The sequence below is a fragment of the Pelophylax lessonae genome (genome assembly GCF_965119305.1).
Source record: "Pelophylax lessonae genome assembly, chromosome: 2".
Classification (NCBI taxonomy): Eukaryota; Metazoa; Chordata; class Amphibia; order Anura; family Ranidae; genus Pelophylax; species Pelophylax lessonae.
The window spans coordinates 576,366,905-576,389,147 of NC_138769.1; the positions used below are offsets into that span (position 1 = coordinate 576,366,905).

Consider the following 22,243-nt stretch of genomic DNA (forward strand, 5'->3'; position numbering starts at 1 on the left):
AGATCCTATAGGTATACCTATTGTGGGAGACTCCTCAGAACTATCGCTTTTATCCCTTCTGGAGGGAGGATTTTTTACATGCCACAAGGGGGTCCCACTTTTACGCTAATGAAGCAAATCTGGAAACTACTCTATGGCAAAACCCTTCTTATGAAGAGCTTCACACTCTTAAAGCGGAGTTCCGGGCACAGAAATGATTTTTTTCTGAACATACCCCCGGGACAGTCAGGGCTAGCACATTCCACAATGGCTAGCCTCTGATCTGTCCCGGTTCGCACTTACCTTTTAGAAGAAATACTTACTTAGAAAATTTCTTCCACAGCGTTTCCATCTCTGTTGTGGACAGCCGAAGCCGGCGCGTTCCTCTTCTCTGTCTTCTTCCGCGTCTTCGTGTCCCAGAATGCACTGCACCGGCCCCTCTCGTCACTTCCGGTGCGCCGCCGCATTCCTAAACAGCTTCTGGGCATGGCCAGAAGCTGTTTAGCAGGGGAATGCGGCGTCGCCCGGAAATGACGAGCGGGGCCGGTGCCGTCGCATTTATTCCTGGGAGCTATGACGTTTAGCTCCCAGGAATCATCGCAAGGCAGGAAGTGACGGGGTGAGCCTCGGCGCTGGAGGAGGAAGCAGTCATAGGTGAGTATTTACGATCTTCAATAAAAAGGTGAGTAAACAAAAAAAATAAAAATAACTATCCAATTCCTTTTCAGGTGAGCTCTACCTAGCGGAGGGGCACAAAAAAAAAAATCGTTTTTGTGCCCGGAACTCCGCTTTAAAGGTTTTCGGCCATTGCGGATGTGGGCATAACCTTTTGTATCTATGACCCAACCAAAATACCCTCTAGAAGCAAGTGGGAGCAGGAATTGGGCAATATTGATTGGAGACACATGGAATCTGTGAATACAGTCCATTCCTTCAAGTTTGGTCCCACCTTCTCATAACCTGTCACAACTGTTTGTATTGCACAGATTGTGCCGTACACCAGTGCAGTTATTTAGCTGGGGTCGACAATAGTCCCCCCTGTGTCCCAAATGTGAAAGGCAGGAGGGTGACCTTATTCACTTGTTGTGGAGATGTTTGAAACTTTACAGATATTAGAAGGGGATCACAGATACTATTTCTAATGTTTTAACACTTAGTATACCGATGGATCCGCTGATTTGTATTCTGGGAGCAATTGATGAAAAACAGTACCCTGTTCCATCTGATATTATTCCATATTAAATTAAAATTATCAGGTTGCTATATGTAGCCCATAAACAAATAGCTAGATTGTGGCTATCTCCCAATGCTCCCACAGTCCAACAGTGGATTAGGTCAACTCCCTTTTAGTGCGAGAAAAAGTAACATATCAACGCAGACGAGCACATAGTAATTTTTTTTTCTATATGGCAAACCTGGCTTGAATTTCCAAGACTTGCACCTCCTCAACTGGTGCTAGACCGACTGCTAGAGATGTAGGCCGTAAATATAACATTTTACAAATATTCTACAAGCTAACTAGAAGATTTTTTTTTTTATCTCCTTTGACTCATCTCCTGCGTGAGGTTGTCTCTATTTAGCATGCTGGGCAACACAGACTTAGGATTGGAGCTGTTGTTTTTTTTTTTTTTCTTGTTTTCCTATTGTTTACTGTTGTTTCTTCGGAATTCTGTTGAATCTGAGAATTACGCCACTATATTGACCGTTATTGCTTTATATGACTGTGTGCATTTTAATGAATGTTAAATATTCAATTATTTTGTGACTACTATTACACAATTCCTTTTGAATTCTCCTTCTGGTACACATTTATCCCTGTCATGTATTATTACTTTGTATAGTTTTTCTTCTGTAATTTGGTTGGTTAATAAACTCCTTTTTTGAATAAAAAAGTAAATATCAAGTACAAATTTTAGTAACTGCAATCATTTTAATACACAGTCCCCCCATTTTCAGGGCTCAAATGTAATTGGACAAATTAATAAAATGTTAATTTTTTATATTTTGTTGGGAATCCTTTACTGGCAATGACTGCCTGAAGCCTGGAACCCATGGACATTACCAAAGACTGGGTTTCCTCTTTTCTGATGCTTTGCCAGGCTCTAACTGCAGCTGTCTTCAGTTATTCTTTGTGGGTCTTTTTGCCTTTAGTTTTGCCTTCAGCAAGTGAAATGCATGCTCAATTGGGTTGAGATTACGTGTGTGACTCGGCCATTGCAGAATATTCCACTTCTTTTCCTTCAAAAGCTCCTGGGTTGCTTTTGCAGTGCGTTTTGGGTCATTGCCCATCTGTTCTGTGAAGCGCCATTTAATCAACTTTGCTGCATTTAGCTGAATATGGGCTGGCAGTTTATCTACAAACACTGCAGAATTAATCTGGCTGCTTCTGTCTTTTGTCATATCATCAATAAACACCAATGACCCAGTGCGACTGGAAACCATGCATGCCCATGTCATCACACTGCCTTCACCATGTTTTACAGATGACGTTGTGTGCTTTGGATCATTAGCTCTTCCAAGCCTTCTTCACACTTTTTTCTTCCGGTCATTCTGGTACAGAATATTCTTAGTATTTGCTCTTGTGAAGTCTTCTCCTGATTGTAGACTTTGACAATGATATGCCCACCTCTTGGAGACTGTCCTTCACTTGCCTGGATGTTGTGAAAGGGTTTTTCTTTAGCATAGAGAGGACCCTGTGATCATCCACCACTGTTGTCTTCCATGGACTTTCAGGCCTTTTTATGTTGCTGAGCTCACCGGTGTGTTCTTCTTTCCTTAGAATGTACCAAGCTGTTGATTTGGCCACTCCTAATGTTGCTGCTATCTCTCTGATTGGTTTGTTTAATTTTTGAAGTCTTACAATGGCCTGTTTCACTAGCATGGACAGCTCCTTTGAACGCATGATGTAGGTTCACAGCAATAGATTCCAAATGCAATTACCACACTTAGAAGGAACTCCAGACCTTTTACCTGCTTAATTTATGAGGAAATAACGAAGGAGTAGCCCACACCTGGCCATAAAACAACTTTTGATTATATTGTCCAATTACTTTTTTAAAAAGGGGGGGGTGGCTATTCTTAAGAGCTGTAATTCCTAAACCCTTCTTCCGATTTGGATGTAAATACCCTCAAATTAAACCCGAGGGTGTGCATTATATAACTATAGCTTAAATATGTTATGGTAAATACCCCAAAAAATAAAAAAAATAAAATTGTGCCTGTGTCCAAATATATATGTACCCAAATGTATTTATACATGTTGATCATACCCTCCTTAATCTCCTCTTTTCAAGAGAGAATACATTCAGTTCCTCTAATCTTTCCCAATAGCTGAGCTCTTATCAGTTTGGTTGCTCTTCTCTGGACTTTCTCCAGTTCCCCATATCCATTTTGTGAACTGGTGCACAAAACTGAACTGCAAATTCCAGATGAGGTCTTACTAATGATTTGTACAGAGGCAAAATTATATCTTTCTTTCTGGAGTCCATACCTCTCCTAATGCAAGAAAGAACTTTGCTGGCTTTGTAAACTGCAGCTTGGCATTGCATGCTATTATTAAGCTTATGATCTAAGCTTGGCATTGCATGCTATTATTAAGCTTTTGATCTACAAAAACACCCAGATTCTTCTCCACCATTGATTCCCCCAGTTGTACTACCCCTAGTATGTATGATACATGCATATTTTTAGCCCCCCAGTGCATAACTTTGCATTTATCAACATTAAACCTCATCTGCCCCATAGTTGCCCAATTAAACAATACATTAAAGTTGGCTTGTAAGTTGGAGACATCATGTAAGGACATTATTCCACTGCATAGCTTGGTGTCATCTGCAAAGACTGAAATTGTACTTTTAATCCCAGATTCTATATTATTTATTGACAAGAAGTAAGGGTCTCAACACTGAACCTGACTATGCTATTGAATTCCATACTCTGGCAGCAGAGGTTGGTTGGAACAATGAGGCTCTCATGGCTGCTTTTTCCCATGGCATCTCTGATAACATTAAAGATGAGATTGCAGCTTGATATATACCTGGGAGCCTTGAGGAGTTTATCTCGTTTGCCATTCTCGTTGATACCAGACTCTGAGAGAGATCTTCCTTTAGGAAACACTTTCGGGGGTCTCCTGAACATTTGGCTCAAAGCTTTGCATTCCCACCCATGCCTCCCTGACCTCCCATACTTTGTGGGCCCTAGTCCTCTAGTAAAGTAGAGCCCATGCAGCTGGGTTTCACACATCTCTCTGTCAAAGAGAGGGCCTTTAGGAGAAGGGAAAGGTTGTGCCTTTACTGTAGCCAAGCAGGTCACTTATTGAGAAATGCCTGCACCTGAGGTCCTGTAGGGCACAGACCTTAGGTGGCATCTTTGCGTCTCCAGCTATCTCGAAAGATAATACTCTAGTTCTGGTTATCCTTTCCTGGTCTGAGTTTTCCATCGATAGCCAGGCACTAATCGATTCTGGGGCTGCAGGCTTGTTCATAGATAGTGCCTTCATGTTGCTGCGCTCATTACCATTGCAGCCTAGAGTGCCACAAATAGAAAACTGCATTTAATGCTAGGAGCGGACACTACGAATACCTCATACTGCCCTTTGGTCTCTGCAATGCATCTACAGGTTTCCAGGAATTTATTAACAATGTCTTCTGAGATATGCTGCAGCAATGTGTGGTGATTTACCTCAATAATATTCTCATATCTTCTAAATCCCTAGAGAACCACCACACAGACATCTCCTGTGTGCTACAGAGGTTGAGAGAGAACAACCTGTATTGCAAGTTGAAAAACTGCGAGTTTCATTGTGAACAGGTAAAATTTTTGGGTTATATCATATCTGTTGTCTGGTTTTCGATGGACCCAGAGAAAGTATCTGCAGTCTTACAGTGGCCTTGACCCATAGGTCTAAATCCTCTACAATGTTTTCTTGGCTTTGCCACTTATTATCGTAAATGTTTTCATAATTTCCCTTCTCTGGTCATCCCTGAATGATATGACCAAAAAAGAGAGAAACCCACAGAATTGGTTACCAGATTCCATTAAAGCCTTTTGGAGGCATCTCCTCGAGGGTACTTCTGTGCTGGTCCTTATTTTGACTGACCATAGGAATCTCACAGTTTTGTCTGAGGCTAAACGCTTATCTTCTAGAAGAGCTTCAATTACTTCAATTACATAGTCTCATTTTTACCCGGTACGAAGAATATAAGGGCAGATGCATAATCGCGGAAGTTTTCCTTCTCTTCCAAAATTGAATCTGTTCCTACTCCTGTGATACCTCCAGACCACATTTTGGCCACTATTCGCACTAGTCTCACTTCACCTTTGGGTGAGAGAATTCTGGCTTCTCAGATCCATTCTCCTCCTGAATAACCTCATGACTGGTGTTTTTTTCCCTGAGAATCTCTGCACTGCTTTGCTCCAGACCTACCACTTTCCTAAAGCAGCTGGGCAGGGAAAACTCAGCTCATATGTCTCAACAATTCTTTGTAGCCGCTTGTCCCGTGTGTACCAAGAATTAAACACATTGACACCTTCCAGTGGGCCTCCTACAACCCATACCAAGTAGAAAGAGGTCTTGGATCCACTTGTCCATTGATTTTTATTATGCTCCCAGGGCAACACAGTTATTCGGTTTTCGAAAATGTCACATTGCATTTCGCTAAAGAAATTGCCATGTCCAAAGAACTGGCATCAGTTTTCGCTCTGGAGGTCTTTCGGTTACATGGGTTACCTAAAGTTATCATCTCAGACAGGGGTAGCCAGCTTGTGTCTAGGTTTTGGTGTGCCTTTTATGCATAGTTGGGAGTTCAACTTTCCTTCTCCTCGACACATCACCCGCAGTCCAATGGGGACACAGAATAGGCTAACCAAGTTTTGGAACACTTCCTACATTGCTATATTTCAGACACATCATAACAACTGGTCAGACCGATTATCTTGGGAGGAGTTTCCTCACAATACCGCCATCAATGCTGCCTCCCGATTATCTCTATTTATGGCAAACTATGGGTTCCAGCCATCCATGTTTCCTGTGTTAGAGGAACAACTTTGGTTAGAGGAACAACTTTGGGAACTCCATTTCACTTGGGTGCAGCTTGCAACTCTAAGGGGAGAGGTACAAACTCCATGCTGACAGCCGACTCCTACCTGCATCCTCCTACCAAGTTTGGGAGAGGGTCTGACTATCTTTTCGTAACCTCCGACCCTGTGTTCCCTTACTAAAACTGGTGCCTCAGTATATTGGGCCTTTCCACATACTCCGTAAGGTTAACCTAGTGGCCTTTGAATTAGATCTTCCTTTCAACATACGTATTTCCAATGTATTTCATTATTCCCTATTAAAACCTTTAGTGCATAACCGCTATACCACCTTGGTACGATGCCTTTGTCTGGTTCAGATTGACAGCTATGAAGAATAATAAATACAGTCTATCATTGACTCCCGTATGTTTTGTGGATGCATATATCTAGTTCACTGGAGGGGTTATGGTCCGGAGGAACGCTCTTGGATCTCATCCTCGGACGTACATGCTCCTACCCTCCTATGTGCTTTTCATATACATTTTCCCCTTAAGCATGTTGTCCCCCCAGAAGGGAGGGGTCATTGAGGAGGGGGTACTGTCAGGGCTGGGCTCCTGCTACCTAACGAGCAGCTCCTTTCTTTATAGTGCTAAGAAGCAGCTTAGCTGTCGGTTAATTACCAGCCACTCATTGTTACCATGGTGACTTACCTAGTTATCATTTATCTGCCTCATTAGTCCAGCCTACAGCCAGCCCCTTTTTGCTATTTAAGCAGCTTAGCTTATTTTCTCCTTGCACTTGCATAGTCTATGATCTCTTAGTGAGTTCCTTCCTGTGCTCCTGTGTATGACTTGGCCTGGCTGATTTCCCTTCTTATTCCTGTTCCTGATTTTTACTCCTTACTACGCTGTATTATGGTTTCCTCACCCTGGCTGATCCGATTACCTGCTCTGGCATCAAAACCCAGACCACCGTCTCACTTAAACACAGAATTTGTAAAATAGTTGGCAAAAACCAAATAGGTTTAATACCGATAAACAAATGAGTGATAATATCAGAAGGATTTCACAAATCATCCATACAACTAAAATTAGGAAATTGCCAGTCTTTTGCTGTCATTAGACATCAGAAAGGCCTTTAATATAGTCCTAAGGCCTTATTTGCTCCTCATCCTTAAAAAATAGGGGGTTGGCCTCATTTTTCACAAATGGGTAAGCGCCTTATACCGCACTCCTTGCGCTTATCTACGGTACCCTGGTTTTCATTCCCCATTCATCAATAATCAATGCAGAAGCAGACAGGGATGTCCATTATCTCCATTACTACTTGCATTCACTATTGAACCTCTTGCTATAGCTTTACGTAATTACAATAATATTAAAGTCTTAGAATTGGAATGCTATAATCATAAACTACACCTCTTCACAGATGATGTCCTAATAATTATTTGCAACCCTTCTGTATCTTTACTTAATTTAATGCATTAATTAGAACGCTTTCAGAACATGCCTGGGCTACATAATAACGCTAAATCCAAAGCCCTTAACATTAATTAGCCAGGTGATCTTTCGAATCTACAATCGTCCTTTCTATGTCCTTAGAAATCTACTTCCCTACTTAGTATCACCTCTCCCTATAATTCTCTCAGATCTCTTGGTTAGGTCATATAGCAGTGGCAAAAATGACTTACCTCCCTAAACTCATCCACCTTTTTAAAGTACCCCCAGTTCATATCGATCCCCATATCTTATTCACATTTCTTTTGTTTACATGAAAAAAAAATAAAAAATAAACCCCAAATCAATCAAATCACTCTTTTTCAACCTAAAAGGAGAGGAGGTCTTGCAGACACATACATTTCTTCCTATTATTCTGCAGCACAGATTGCCCAGCTAACTGCTTATCATAACTCCATCGATCCTCCGCTATGGGTATCCATAGAGGCGATGGAAGATGAGATGATTGGGGGTGGTTTGTTGTTTTTTACCTTGATATGTAATCCTTCTTAATAAAATGAATAATATTTAAACTTGCCTATAAAATCCCACTTTTCCCTTTTTGGCCTGAGGAACCAAACTTCTTTTTCGGATGAGATGATTGGAACCACGTCCTCACTTCTCACTCTTATCCCTTTTCATATCTGTCTACATGACCCCTCAGCAAAAGGCTCTATATCTACTATATACTGTATATACAGTGGGGATCGAAAGTTTGGGCACCCCAGGTAAAAATGTGTATTAATGTGCATAGAAGCCAAGGAAAGATGGAAAAGTTTCCAAAAGGCATCAAATTACAGATTAGACATTCTTATAATATGTCAACAAAAGTTAGATTTTATTTCCATCATTGACACTTTCAAAATTACAGAAAACAAAAAAATGGCGTCTGCAAAAGTTTGGGCACCCTGCAGAATTTATAGCATGCACTGCCCCCTTTGCAAGGCTGAGACCTGCCAGTGTCATGGATTGTTCTCAATCATCGTCTGGGAAGACCAGGTGATGTCAATCTCAAAGGTTTTAAATGTCCAGACTCATCTGACCTTGCCCCAACAATCAGCACCAAGGGATCTTCTAAGCAGTTGTCTAGAAAACTGAAACTGAAAATAGTTGATGCTCACAAAGCTGGAGAAGGCTATAAGGAGATAGCAAAGCGTTTTCAGATGTCAATATCCTCTGTTCGGAATGTAATTAAGAAATGACAGTCATCAGGAACAGTGGAAGTTAAAGCAAGATCTGGAAGACCAAGAAAAATATCAGACAGAACAGCTTGCAGGATTGTGAAAAAAACAATTCAAAACCCACGTTTGACTGCACAATCCCTCCAGAAAGATCTGGCAGACACTGGAGTTTTGGTACACTATTCCACTAAAAAGAGATACTTGTACAAATATGGTCTTCATGGCAGAGTCATCAGATGAAAACCTCTTCTACGTCCTCACCACAAAAATCAGCGTTTTAAATTTGCAAATGAACATATAGACAAGCCTGATGCATTTTGGAAACAAGTTCTGTGGACCGATGAGGTTAAAATTTTACTTTTTGGCCGGAATGAGCAAAGGTACGTTTGGAGAAGAAGGGGCACAGAATTTAATGAAAAGAACCTTTGTCCAACTGTTAAGCATGGGGGTGGATCAATCATGCTTTGGGGTTGTATTGCAGCCAGTGGCACAGGGAACATCTCACGAGTAGAAGGAAAAATGGATTCAATAAAGTTTCAGCAAATTTTGGATGGTAACTTGATGCCATCTGTGAAAAAGCTGAAGTTAAAGAGAGGATGGCTTCTACGAATGGATAATGATCCTAAACACACTTTGAAATCCATGGGGGATTACATCAAGAGGCGTAAACTGAAGGTTTTGCCATGGCCTTCACAATCTCCTGACCTCAACATAATTGAAAATCTATGGATAGACCTTAAAAGAGCAGTGCGTGACAGACAGCCCAGAAATCTCAAAGAACTGGAAGACTTTTGTAAGGAAGAATGGGCAAAGATACCTCAAACAAGAATTGAAAGACTCTTGGCTGGCTACAAAAAGCGTTTACAAGCTATGATACTTGCCAAAAAACCCCCCCTGCAGGATAAAGGCATAATGTGCTAGTATGCATCGCATACTAGCACAATACAAAAAAAACTCACCTTAGAATGAAGCCCTCTCAGCGGCACCCGGCCACCGCTGGGAGGGCTGACATCATCTCCCGTCCTTTCTTCCGGGATCGCGGGCTCTGGCACTGTGAGGGGCCAAAGCCGCGATGACATCACTCCCGCACATGCAGACAGGCGCCCTTGGCTCCGGCAAGAAGCTCTGAAGTTCCGGCACGGTTTGCCGGACCTTCAGAGCGCATGAGCCGCATTCAGGGTAAATATCTCCTAAACCGTGCAGGTTTAGGAGATATTAATTTTTACCTACAGGCTTACCTGTAGGTAAAAATAAGAAAGCGGGGTAAACAACGGCTTTAAGAGAAAGGACTGGATCAGAGTCTGGAAAACCACGGTTTACTGTTCTATTAATACTGCAGATATTGAATCTAATTATAAATTACTTATGCACCAGTACATGGTTCCTCAGAGATTGGTTACATTTACCCCTTCAATGTGGTCCTGCATTTGGTTGGAATGTCCCGAAATTAAACATTTTTGGGTGGAAGTGTTTTAAATAACTTCCACCTTGTTAGGTAAACGTGTACATAAATCACCAAAGGTGGCTCTTTTGAACCTTAAACCTCCCAGTTGTACAAATATCCAATTCAATTTACTCATATTTCTATTTACAGAAGCTAAACATACTTTACCTAAAGCGCGGTGGTCCCTCTATCCCAACAGTAAATCAAATAAAACGAAATTCATGAAAAAATGGCAGCTACATTATTTGATGAAGTTCGGAAATCTGAGAATACCTGAACTCCTTGGGTAACTTCCTTTCTCCCTGCTAACTTTGACAGATCTCTGGTAACTTTACAAAATTACATCATACACAGTAGTGCATTCGCATATCTGGTTCTTGTAGGGGTCCCTCTCTTAGTGCATTTCCTTATTTTCCTTTTTTTCATCTTTTATGCTCCTTTCTCCATTCTTTGTATTAATTTTTTTTTATTTTCCACAATATTATACAATATTTATACAGTTATATACATTTTTTGCCCTAAATGTTACCATTATGTTTTGTTATACCCTTTTTTCTGTATTGTCAAAAAAGTGGCACTGAACCCACAACAGTATAATCAGTCTGTATATACAGTAAAGCATGCTTGTTATACTCACTGTGGAACCCAAGAGGTTAATCCTCCGCATCGTGTAAAAAGGCTGTTTGATCATGTCTTCTCTGATCCTCCTCTTCTTTTACTGTTCCCAATCCATCTGCTTATAGTACAGAGTCTTTGGGGCACTCTGCACATGCTCAGTTTGGTGTGTGGTGTGTGTTGCTAGAGAGTTTATTTATTTTTTTGGGAGGGTGTATGTGATCAGCACGGTCCAGAAAGAAAGTCAGGGGTCATGCAGCCTCACAGGACAGTCAGAGCAGAATGAAAACTTATCTTACAAGCTATACCCAGTGCTCGGCCAGACACTGATAGGAGTCACAAGACTGCTATATACTGCTGATGAGAAAATGTATTTAGCAGTATATATTTACTAAAATAATTGCATTTCTATCTTCTGCGTAGTGTGGGGGACCAGATATAGTAAATGCAGGCTCCTGGATTTAGTAACACTTTAATAAAAATATTGAGAAAGACAAGTATTTGCAGTATTGATCATTATACTGCAAACTACTGAGAATTTCCTGGGTCCCAAGATTCAATGTTTCCAGTTATAGGGTAGGCTCTCCAGTTAACTCTTTTTTCACACAAATGAAACTGGCTTTTTGGAAGTTGTGTGCACCACAGAGGACTTAGCAGCTATGATCTATGACAATCAGTGGGTCTTGTGGGTCACAAGGAATGGAGGTATGTCTTGGGACAGAAGCTCTTTTAACGCAATGTATGTTAATACGCAAAATACTTCACAGTAACATGTATGCAAGAACGCACTGCAAAGTTTGGACCCCATTTACACTAGTGAAATGTCTTCTGCCCTACCAAACAGTTATGGTACCTGCCTAGGTATAACTGTATTAGAAAATCTCTATAACATTATATTTTCACAACTACTTTACCTATCTCTGTCATAGATCTGACAAATACCAGGTATCAGAATTTACAGGGAGTAATGATGAAAGCCCCACCTCCCTGTAACAGTGTTCAGCCCCAGAGATTGGCGGCTATGCCCCAAAATTCTATACATGAAAAGAAGCACTGAATATTTTTCATTAGGAGAGAAAGTGGAAGGGGCAACATTGACAAGGGAAGTAAATATAGGTCCACAGCGGGCTTTAAATAGACCCTGTCACTAAGATTACTGGGCCCCTTTAATGCGTAATTGGTGACCATTTGGTGCTTACGGACTTGTTGGAAAGAACAAATTGCCTGAGTGTTATCATTTTGAAGATATATTAAAGTTTATGAAACTTCTTTTATTTGCTCCCTTTGTTCTGTTAACCACTTCTGGACCGGAAGGATTTGCCCTCCTAATGACCAGGCCATATTTTGCGATTCGGCACTGCGTTACTTTAATGGACAATTGCATGGCCATGCTACACTGTACCTAAATAAAATTGATGTACTTTTTTCCCCCACAAATAGAGCTTTCTTTTGGTGGTATTTAATGCCCTCTGCAATTTTTATTTTTTGCGCTATAAACAAAAAAATGCCACAATTCTGAAAAAAAAACAATATTTTTCACATTCTGCTTTATAACATTCCCCAAAAAAAATTAAAAATCTACATTTTTTAACATTTTAGGCCAATTTGTTTTCTGCTACATATTTTTGGTTAAAAAAAATTGCAATAAGTGTATTTTGATTGGTTTGCGCAAAAGTTATTGTGTCTACTAACTATGGGAAAGATTTATGTCATTTTTATTTATTTATTTATTTTTTCTAGTAGTGGCGGCGATCTGCAATTTTTTACGGGACTGCGACATTGCGGGGGACATATCGGACCCCTGACTGACATTTTTTACACTTTTGGGGGACCAGTGATATTACTATAGTAATCAGTGCTAAAAATATGCACTGTTACTGTAATAATGACACTGGCAGGGAAGGCGTTAACATTGTGGGTGATCAAGGGATTAAATGTGAGCCTAGGGGAGTGATTCTAACTGTGGGGGGGGGCGTGGCTTGTGAAATGACCATAGAGACCAGCGATCCTATATAGAAGGATCACAGGGGCTCTATGATCAGTCCAGGGAGAAGAATGGTCAGCTGTGTTTACAACAGCTGCCTGTCCTTCTCTCTCAGCCGGGAATGATCGCGGGTGTCAGTCGGCAATCGGAGCCGCCTGCCCGTGCATCGGCTTTCCCGCTGATGAGTGCCCCCTAACTCCCCGCGCGCAACCAACGTATACCTACGGCGGTTTGCGCAGGAGCGGCTGCCTGCCACAGTATAACTGCGGCAGGTGGTTGTAAAGCGGTTAAAAATGCCTTTTACAAAACCATATACTGTAGCTATATCTGTGCAATAAGTGCAACAAAAACAAAACCTTTTGATCTTGTCAGAAATTCAGAGCTGTCCTGCGTTCTGTCAAAACTTCCTGCATTATCTCAAGAAGGGTGATTTTCCCTCCCAGTTATTGAACTACAGACTAATAACATAATTGCTTGTGTGGACATGAGAAAAAGAAGTGTGATTCAGTAATTAGCAAAATACATCTTGGCAGGGCTGAAAGCACTCATTCCCCAAATACTGTGTGTTGTCAGTCTACAATAAAGACTTAGGCTCTGTTCACAGTAGGGTTACCTGTCAGATGACTTAGTCCCCTCACAATTTGTGCCCCACTCAAAGCAATGAAACCGTTCTAATCGGAGGGACTTAAGTCGCTCCAACTTAGAAAAAGGTTCCTTCAGTACTTGGGGGTGACTTCAGAGCGACTTGCATTGACTTCTGTTAAAGAAGTAATTTGCAAGCCTTGATGAAGTTGTGCCGCACTAGTGTGATCCGAGAAAAAAGTAATTCTACAGGCAAATTTTTTATTTTTTTAAAATAACATATCATACTTACCTGCTCTTTGCAATGGTTTCACACAAAACAGCTCTGATCCTCCTCTTCTTGAGTCCCCTGCCGGAACTCCTGGCTCCTCCCCCCAGCCGAGTGTCCCCATAGCAAGTCGCTTGCTATGGGGGCACTCATGCGTGCTCACTCCTGAGCCGACTATGTGTGTCTATAAAATGTAGAGCGTGGCTCAGCCCCACCCCCGCTCCCTCCTCACTGGGTATGATTGTCATCAGTATGAGCCAATGACTCCAACTGCTGTGTCTGAGGAGAGAGAGAGCCGAGAGAGCCTCAGCTCTTGTGCACATCGCTGATTAAGATCAGGCTTAGGTAAGTATAAGGGGGAGGCTGGGGGGGGAGCGGTTTGAAGAAGGCTTTTTACCTTACTGCATAGAATGAAAAAATAAAAATAAATAAAAACAATTTATATATTATTTTATGTAACAGTCAGAGGGCAGATCATGATTACTTTCGTTTTCTAGTGAAGGTCACCCTAAAATGTCCTTACAAAGAATTGAAAATCTAAAAATATTAATAAACTTGTATATTCATTAATTTATATCACAAGTATATTGTTACATACAGTGCACGTAGAAAGTATTCACAGCGCTACACTTTTTCCACATTTTGTTATGTTACAGCCTTATTCCAAAATGGATTAAATTCATTATTTTCATTAAAATTCTACAAATAATACTTCATAATGACAACATGAAAGAAGTTTGTCTGAAATCTTTGCAAATTTATCAAAAATAAAAAAAAATAAAAAATCACATGTACATAAATATTCCCAGCCTTAGCCATGTCACTCAAAAATGAGCTCATGTGCATCCTATTCCCATTGATCTTCCTTGAGCCCTGGTTCACATAGATGCTACCTTAAAATCTTGCTATGTCACCTAATTTGGATGACTTGATCTTGGTTTGGATGACTTGTTAGTACATAGATCTGTCAGAATATTTATACTGCTCTGATATAACAGTGTCTATTTATGTAAATAAGCAAAGATCTGTAAGTTAGGAGAATCTCAACTTATTTCCACAAATCAATATGCAACGAGTTCATTTTAATTGATTAATTTATTTTTAACAGCATATACCAATCTTAGTGAATACAGTCTACAATAGGGAATATATAAGTATATTTATTCACAAGACATGTATTCACAATAAATGGTTAGACTTGAGGTGACACAAAGAGATAACTTTTACATAAAATACAAACTTAAAACGATAAATGCAATGTGATATGTAGTTCAATGATGAAATAAAAAAGAAAGCAAGATTACGTTTTCCCCAGGTATAGTAGAAACCATAGATAAGTGTCCTATATAATCAGACCACAATTGTCTGCGAATTGCGCAGCCAACAGTCACTCCGCTGCAGTTGGAGTGAGAATAGGCTATACAAAACGGTAGACTAAATCGCTAATATTGCGCTGAACTTGATATTACTAAAAACGTATAAAAACAAAAATCAGTTTTTAGAGAAAAATCTAATATGGTTCATACTGCTGGGACTGTAATCTCGTTACCCTTAAATATGAAATATAAAACATATAAGGAAGGAAATAAACAAAAGAAAATAATAATCAAATAAACAGCAAGGTATATTTACCACATTTAAAATGGCTGCTAGCTTAAAATGGTCATTACCAGAGTCCTTAAGATGGCTGCCTTCCCAAAATGGTGACCAGTTAGGGAGGAGTTTCATCTGGCATCCTTCAAAGTTTCAGATAAGGGATGGAGCAAGATGGAGTATGTATAGATGAGTATATGTATGGATGTGAGTAGCGTGTGTGTTGGAAGTGTAATGAATGTTGTTGTAATGTGTGTGTGTCCTATTACATCTGGATTTCCCTTTTTATATTGTGTTGAACAAAAGGCCAGTAAAATTACCATAAGCTGAACCCAGAAGGAGGAACTTTATCCCCATTGGTTGGGATTACTTATCCATTAACTGTGGTCATTGGGCGACACCTCTACTAGTCATCCAGTATATTGGATATTAGAATTATGTGATAAGTTCTTCATTTAAGAATAATTATAAAAACAATATGAAAATCTGTCCATACTCTCATCGTACATACTTGTCCATCTAATATCTCCATCATGTATCTAGGTAAGGATTGGACCTGGTAACGCCATTTAATAAGGATATATTATTACGGTAATACAATATATATGTTGATTGAAAATTACTGTTTTAACCAGATACTACATTTAGTAGCAGTCACCAGAGAGGGCAGTGTTGTATGATTGTTAGATTAAGTATATAGCATATAATAGCATTATTATTACACAGATAACCTTATGACCTCTGGCTGGTTAAAAGCCCTAAATTATCAAAATTCTGTCAAACACTTCAGACTCTTTGGCGAGAATGGAAGATCTACGGTGGCCATAAAAACTTTACAAGACCTACACAAACGTTTCTAAAATGAAGTAATTAGCTTCACCTAAGTAAGATTATTATGTGCAAAAATATAAAACCAAAATGTGGTATACAACGCATTCCTAAATATGTATATATTTCACATAATATAATGACATAATTATTGCTAATATTTTCTCACACATGAGTATAATGTATCTTTAAAACTTAGTTTAAATGAGTCTAATAGAATACACTGAACTATTGTTCATTGTAAAATACAGACAAACTATAAGCGTAGTTATTAGTGTCTGGTATAGCGTCTGGCTAATTGACTCTTATCTGATGAGATGTAAAAAGGGCCTCATTATTTACGACCAAAGAAAGACAGAAATATCTGTTGAAAATATAAGACCTTTTTGTAAGAGACATTTTATTTAAAAAGGATATATGAACTTTCAATCACCCCTATACAAGATGGATGCTATGCTGTTCAGAATCTCTATATAGAACTGAATATACATGGCTTATATATATATAATTCCATTTTTCTTTTATTTAATCTCCCCAATAATTCTGACATATCGTCATAGTAAATATCACCCATTTCTCATAATATAAGTAAATAAGGGTGCTTCTGTTTTTGGGTTGTCTTGGTTTGGATGACTTGTTAGCACATACTAGTAGATTGCAATAATAAACATCACCAATTTATCCATAATATAAATGGAGAAGGGTGCTTCTGTTTATGGGTTGTCTTGGGTTGGATGACTTGTTAGTACATACTAGTAAATCGCCAAAGAAAATATCACCCATTTCTGCATAAAATAAATGAATTCTGTTTATAGATTGTCTTGGTTTGGATGACTTGTTAGCAGTGCTGTATCCTGGCCTAGACCGACAAGGCCCAGGCCTAGGGCGGCACTTTGCAGGGGGTCTTCAAAAAAAGCTGCCCTGCCTCCACCTGGGACTCTACTGGCCACTGGTTGCTAGAGTCGCCTGGCGTTTAGCAACCAGAGACGTCACAGCCGAGACACCCTGGCCCTGCCCATAATTTAAAGCGGAGGAGGATTTAACTTTCTCCTCCTCCATGCTTAGACCTCATGGAGCCCAAAGCAGCTGCCAAGTTGACCCCCCTTGTCATAGAGAGTCCTGCCAGTCCGGTGGCAGCAGGGTGCAGGGCAGCGGATCTAAATCCGCCAATCCGGTTGCCAACAGCAGCCGCTGGTACTGAGCAACGGCGTCTTCACTTAGAGAGTGGGTGGCCCTGGAGGCAGGCTAGACCTGAGAGCCCGGGAAGGAGAAGACCTCCACTGACACCCTTACCTGAGCAGCAGAGGGGGCAGCATTCCTGGCGCCTCCCACAGCCTGCACTCTCTCTCACCCCCTCTCATTCTCTCACCACCCTTTCTCTCTCTTAACCCCTCCTCTCTCCCCCTCTCTCTATCGCCCTCCTCTACCTCTCTCACCCCCTCTCTCTCCCATCATCCTCTCTCTCTCACCCTCCTCTCTCTCACCCTCCTCTCTCTCTCTCACCCCCCTCTCTCTCACCTCCTCTCTCTCTCTCATCCCGCCTCTCTCTAATCCCCCCTCTCTCCCTCCCCCCCCCTTGTGAGATCTCAGGGGTTCATGCTGGGACTTGTATTCCTTCAATTTTGGAAGGAGTCACATCCATTAACCAGGAAGGTGTGGGGCAAATTTACAGGGGGGGGGGCAAATTGTTTTCTTGCCTAGGGCAGCACAAAATCAAAATACACCACTGCTTGTTAGTACATACTAGTATATTGCGATAATAAGCATCACCCATTTCTTCATAATATGAATGGATAAGGGTGCTCCTGTTTATGGGTTGTCCTGGTTTGGATGACTTGTTAGTATATACTAGTAGATTGTAATAATAAACATCATCAATTTCTCCGAAATATAAGTGAATAATGGTGCTTCTGTTTATGGGTTGTCTTGGTTTGGATGACTTTTTAGTACTCACTAGTAGATTGCAGTAATTAACATCTCCCATTTCTCTATAACATGATATAAAATATGTTACATATTGACAATTGTTCATTTTTAAGCAGTGATCTTGTTTGCATAAAACAGAACATGTATTGGGATAGTTACAAAGTGCTAAACCTTGTATCCATTTTATGATACAGCAAAAGGCACCTTTCAGTTAATTTTGGTTCAAGATAGAATGAATTCCAACTATTATTTTTTTAAAAAACAAATAAGTGGAGGGGATACATTTTATTAACTATAAGACCGTACATGTGTTTATACTATACAGTGCATCCAGAAAGCATTCACAGCGCTTTACTTTTTTCACATTTTGTTATGTTACAGCCTTATTCCAAAATAGATTCAATTAATTATTTTCCTCAGATTCTGCAAACAATACCCCACAATGACAAGGTAAAGGAATTTTGTTTGAAATATTTGCAAATTTCTTACAAATAAAAAATGAAAAAAATCCCATGTACATAAGTCATTGACCTGTTGGAATATGAACCTTTGTCGCAGTCTGCGGTCCAGAGCAAGGATGTCCTTGTACATTGCTGCATTCATCCTTCCCTTGATCCTGACTAGTTTGCCACCACCATGCTTCACTGTAGGGAGGCATTGACCAGGTGATGAGCGGTGCCTGGTTTCCTTCAGACATGACATGACGCTTGCCATTCAGGCCAAAGAGATAATCTTTGTTTCATCAGACCAGAGAGTTTTGTTTCTCATGGTCTGAGAGTCATTCAGATGCCTTTTGGCAAACTCCAGGGGGCTGTCATGTGCCATCTACTGAGGAGTAGCTTCTGTCTGGCCACTCTACCATACAGGCCTGATTGGTGGAGTGCTGCAGAGATGATTGTTCTTCTGGAAGGTTATCCCCTCTCCACAGAAATACACTGTCAGAATGACCATCGGGTTCTTGGCCACCTCCCTGACTAAGGCCCTTCTCCCCTGATTGCTCAGTTTGGCTGGGCGACTCGCTCTAGGAAGAGTCCTGTTGGTTCCAAACTTCTTCTATCTAAGGATGATGGAGGCCACTGTGCTCATTGAGACATTTTTCTGTACCCTTCCCCAGATTTGTGCCTTGATACAATCTTGTCTCAGAGGTCTACAGGCAATTCCTTGGACTTCATGGCTTGGTTTATTCTCTGACATGCACTGTTAACTGTGGGACCTTATATAGATAAGTGTGTGCTTTTCCAAATCATGTCCACACAACTGAATTTACCACAGGTGGACTCCAATCAAGTTGTAGAAACATCTAAGCTCTCATTCACATTGGAGCAATTTGTTATGCGATTTGACAGGTCAAATCACATGACAAGTCCGAGCCTATTGCCTGCAATGGCATTGTTCCAATCAGTGCAATGCCGACTTTGAGGCGCTGCAAGGATTTGCAAAAGTTTTTTCTGCACTACTTTTGCTGAATTTGGGTGAGACTTCAATAGACATCTGTGCCATAAGCCGCATAGATGTCTTTCAAGTAGCACCTGAAATCGCGCTGGCCTGCAACTTTGAAATTACAGCAGGCTGTAAGAGGAGTCTGTGCACCTGTCATGTATAAACAGAAGCCCCCTTTTCCATTTATATTATGGAGAATATGGTGATGTTTATTATTGCAATCATCTAGTATGTACTAACAAGTCATCCAAACTATGACAACCTATAAGTAGAAGAACCCTTATTCACTTATAATATGGATAAATGGGTGATATTTACTATGGTGATCTACTAGTATGTACTATCAAGTCATCCAAACTAAGACAACCCATAAATAGATACACCGTTATTCACTTATAGTATGGAGAAATGGGAAATGTTTATTACTGCAATCCACTAGTATGTACTAACAAGTCATCCAACCCAAGACAACCAATAAACAGATGCACCCTTATTCACTTATAGTACGGAGAAATGGGAGAAGTTTATTACTGAAATCTACTAGTATGTACTAACAAGTCCTCCAAACCAGGACAGCCCATAAATAGAAGCACCTTTATCCATTCATCTCATGGAGAATATGGTGATGTTTATTATTGCAATCTACTAGCATGTGCTAACAAGTCATCTAACCCAAGACAACCTATAAACAGAAGTACCATTATTTACTTATTGTATAGAGAAATGGGTGATATGTACTATGGTGATCTACTAGTATGTACTAACAAGTCATCTAACCCAAGACAACCTATAAACAGAAGTACCATTATTTACTTATTGTATAGAGAAATGGGTGATATGTACTATGGTGATATGTACTATGGTGATATGTACTATGGTGATATACTAGTATGTACTAACAAGTCATCCAACCCAAGACAATCCATAAATAGAAGCACCCTTATCCATTTATGTTAAGGGCAAATTGGTGATGTTTTTCATTGCAATCTACTACTAGTATGTACTAATAAGTGATCCTAACCAGGACAACCCATAAATAGAGCACCCTTATCCATCGATCTTATGGAGAAATTGGTGAGGTTTATTATTGCAATCTACTAGTATGTACTAACAAGTCATCCAAACCAGGACAACCCATAAACAGAAGCACCATTATTACCTTTTAGTATAGAGAAATGGGTGATATGTACTATAGTGATATACTAATATGTACTAACAAATCATCCAAACCAGGACAACCCATAAATAGAAGCACCCTTCTCTATTTATCTTATGGCCAAATTAGTGATGGTTTTCATTGCAATCTACTACTAGTATTTACTAACAAGTCATCCAAACAAGGACAACCGATAAACAGAAGCACCATTATTACCTTTTAGTATAGAGAAATGGATGATATGTACTATAGCGATCTACTAGTATTTACTAACAAGTCATCCAAACAAGGACAACCCATAAATAGAGCACCTTTATCCATCCATCTTATGGAGACATTGGTGATGTTTATTATTGCAATCTACTAGTATGTACTAACAAATCATCCAAACCAGGACAACTCATAAACAGAAGCAGCCTTATCCATTTATACTATGGAGAAATTGGTGATGCTTATTACTGCGATCATCTAGTATGTACTAACAAGTCACCCAACCCATAAACAGAAGCGCCCTTAAGGAAGCAGTGGCAGGTGCAGTGGTTTGCTTCCGCCTTAAAGGGCTGCGCCACCTTAAAATCTGCAGCAGCAGCAGCAGCAGGCGGCAGGGAATGATTAGGCAGTGTTCTCTGGCTGCGGCGCAGTGGCACTGGTGGTTTCCTCTCTGCAGCAGTCATCCTCCATTGTGTATACATGTCCATTGATCAGCCCAACAAGCAGGACTTCTCATCACAAGGCAGCACATGCAGATGAGAGCTGTCAGCCGGCTGGATACCTCTGCCAGCCTCCTCCACCCGCAGCCTGTGTATCTCCGCATCCCCTGAGCATCCATCCTCAGCATCCAGGGCTCGGCACTGACAGCTGGATCTAGTGATCGCCTGATCTATCCCAGGGATCCACTACACAGCCATACCCAACCTTCCAGCTCCTACTTCGACATATCCATCACCCCAGCCGGCTGTAAGAGAAGTCAGAGCCTCTGTCATCCTCCTCACCTCCCATCATGGCTGAAACCGCTGAGTGCAGCATCAAGGTCCTGTGCAGATTCCGCCCTTTAAATCAGTCCGAGGTCCAAAGAGGGGACAAGTATCTGCCCCTATTTCAAGGGGACGACTGTGTGGTTGTTGGGGTGAGTGACCACCTACCTCTGTGCTTTGTGGGGTGCAGTGCTGGGAGGATCACAGGAGGGTTCATTGTTATAATGATAGAGGATGTGTGGGTTTGGAATAGGCAGCATTGTATGTATGTATTAATATTATTGTTATTATTATTATCATATTTATTATAGCAGTGTTATATACTGACAGGGAAAGCCATGCAGTGTAGTAAAGGTGGCCCCTCCCTGGATGTCCATTCTATGCAGGGTGTGGCACAGTCCTCTCCATACATCTGCTCTATGGTAGGTGCTGTATACAACATACCACACACACACACACAGATGGCCTGCCACCATGTCCCCCTCCCTACTGCCATCACTGGGGCTGCATTGCGCTACAGCATGGAAGGAGCCTTACTCTTCACTTACACAATGTTTATGTTACTGTATGGGGGCTGATACTCCTCTGGTTGTGTTTCAAAGGGACATATATATCATTTTATATTAGAATTATCCAATTATGAAGACTCCTTCTCCAAAAAGGGCTTGTGTTCTGGTTTTGCCAAATTATCTATCTATCTATCTATCTATCTATCTATCTATCTATCTATCTATCTATCTATCTATCTATCTATCTATC

The 22,243-nt window shown here is 40.6% G+C and overlaps 1 protein-coding gene across 3 annotated transcripts in view; it reads left to right on the forward strand.

Moving 5' to 3' along the window:
* Positions 1-21,159: 21,159 nt before the first annotated feature.
* KIF5A (kinesin family member 5A) overlaps positions 21,160-22,243 on the forward strand; it is a 250,881-nt gene continuing 249,797 nt past the window's right edge. For all 3 annotated transcript variants that reach the window (XM_082246229.1, XM_082246231.1, XM_082246230.1), the window contains exon 1: positions 21,160-21,636. In XM_082246229.1, coding sequence (XP_082102355.1) covers positions 21,511-21,636 — 126 coding nt within the window. In that variant the 5' untranslated portion in view covers positions 21,160-21,510. The remainder of the gene's footprint in view (positions 21,637-22,243) is intronic.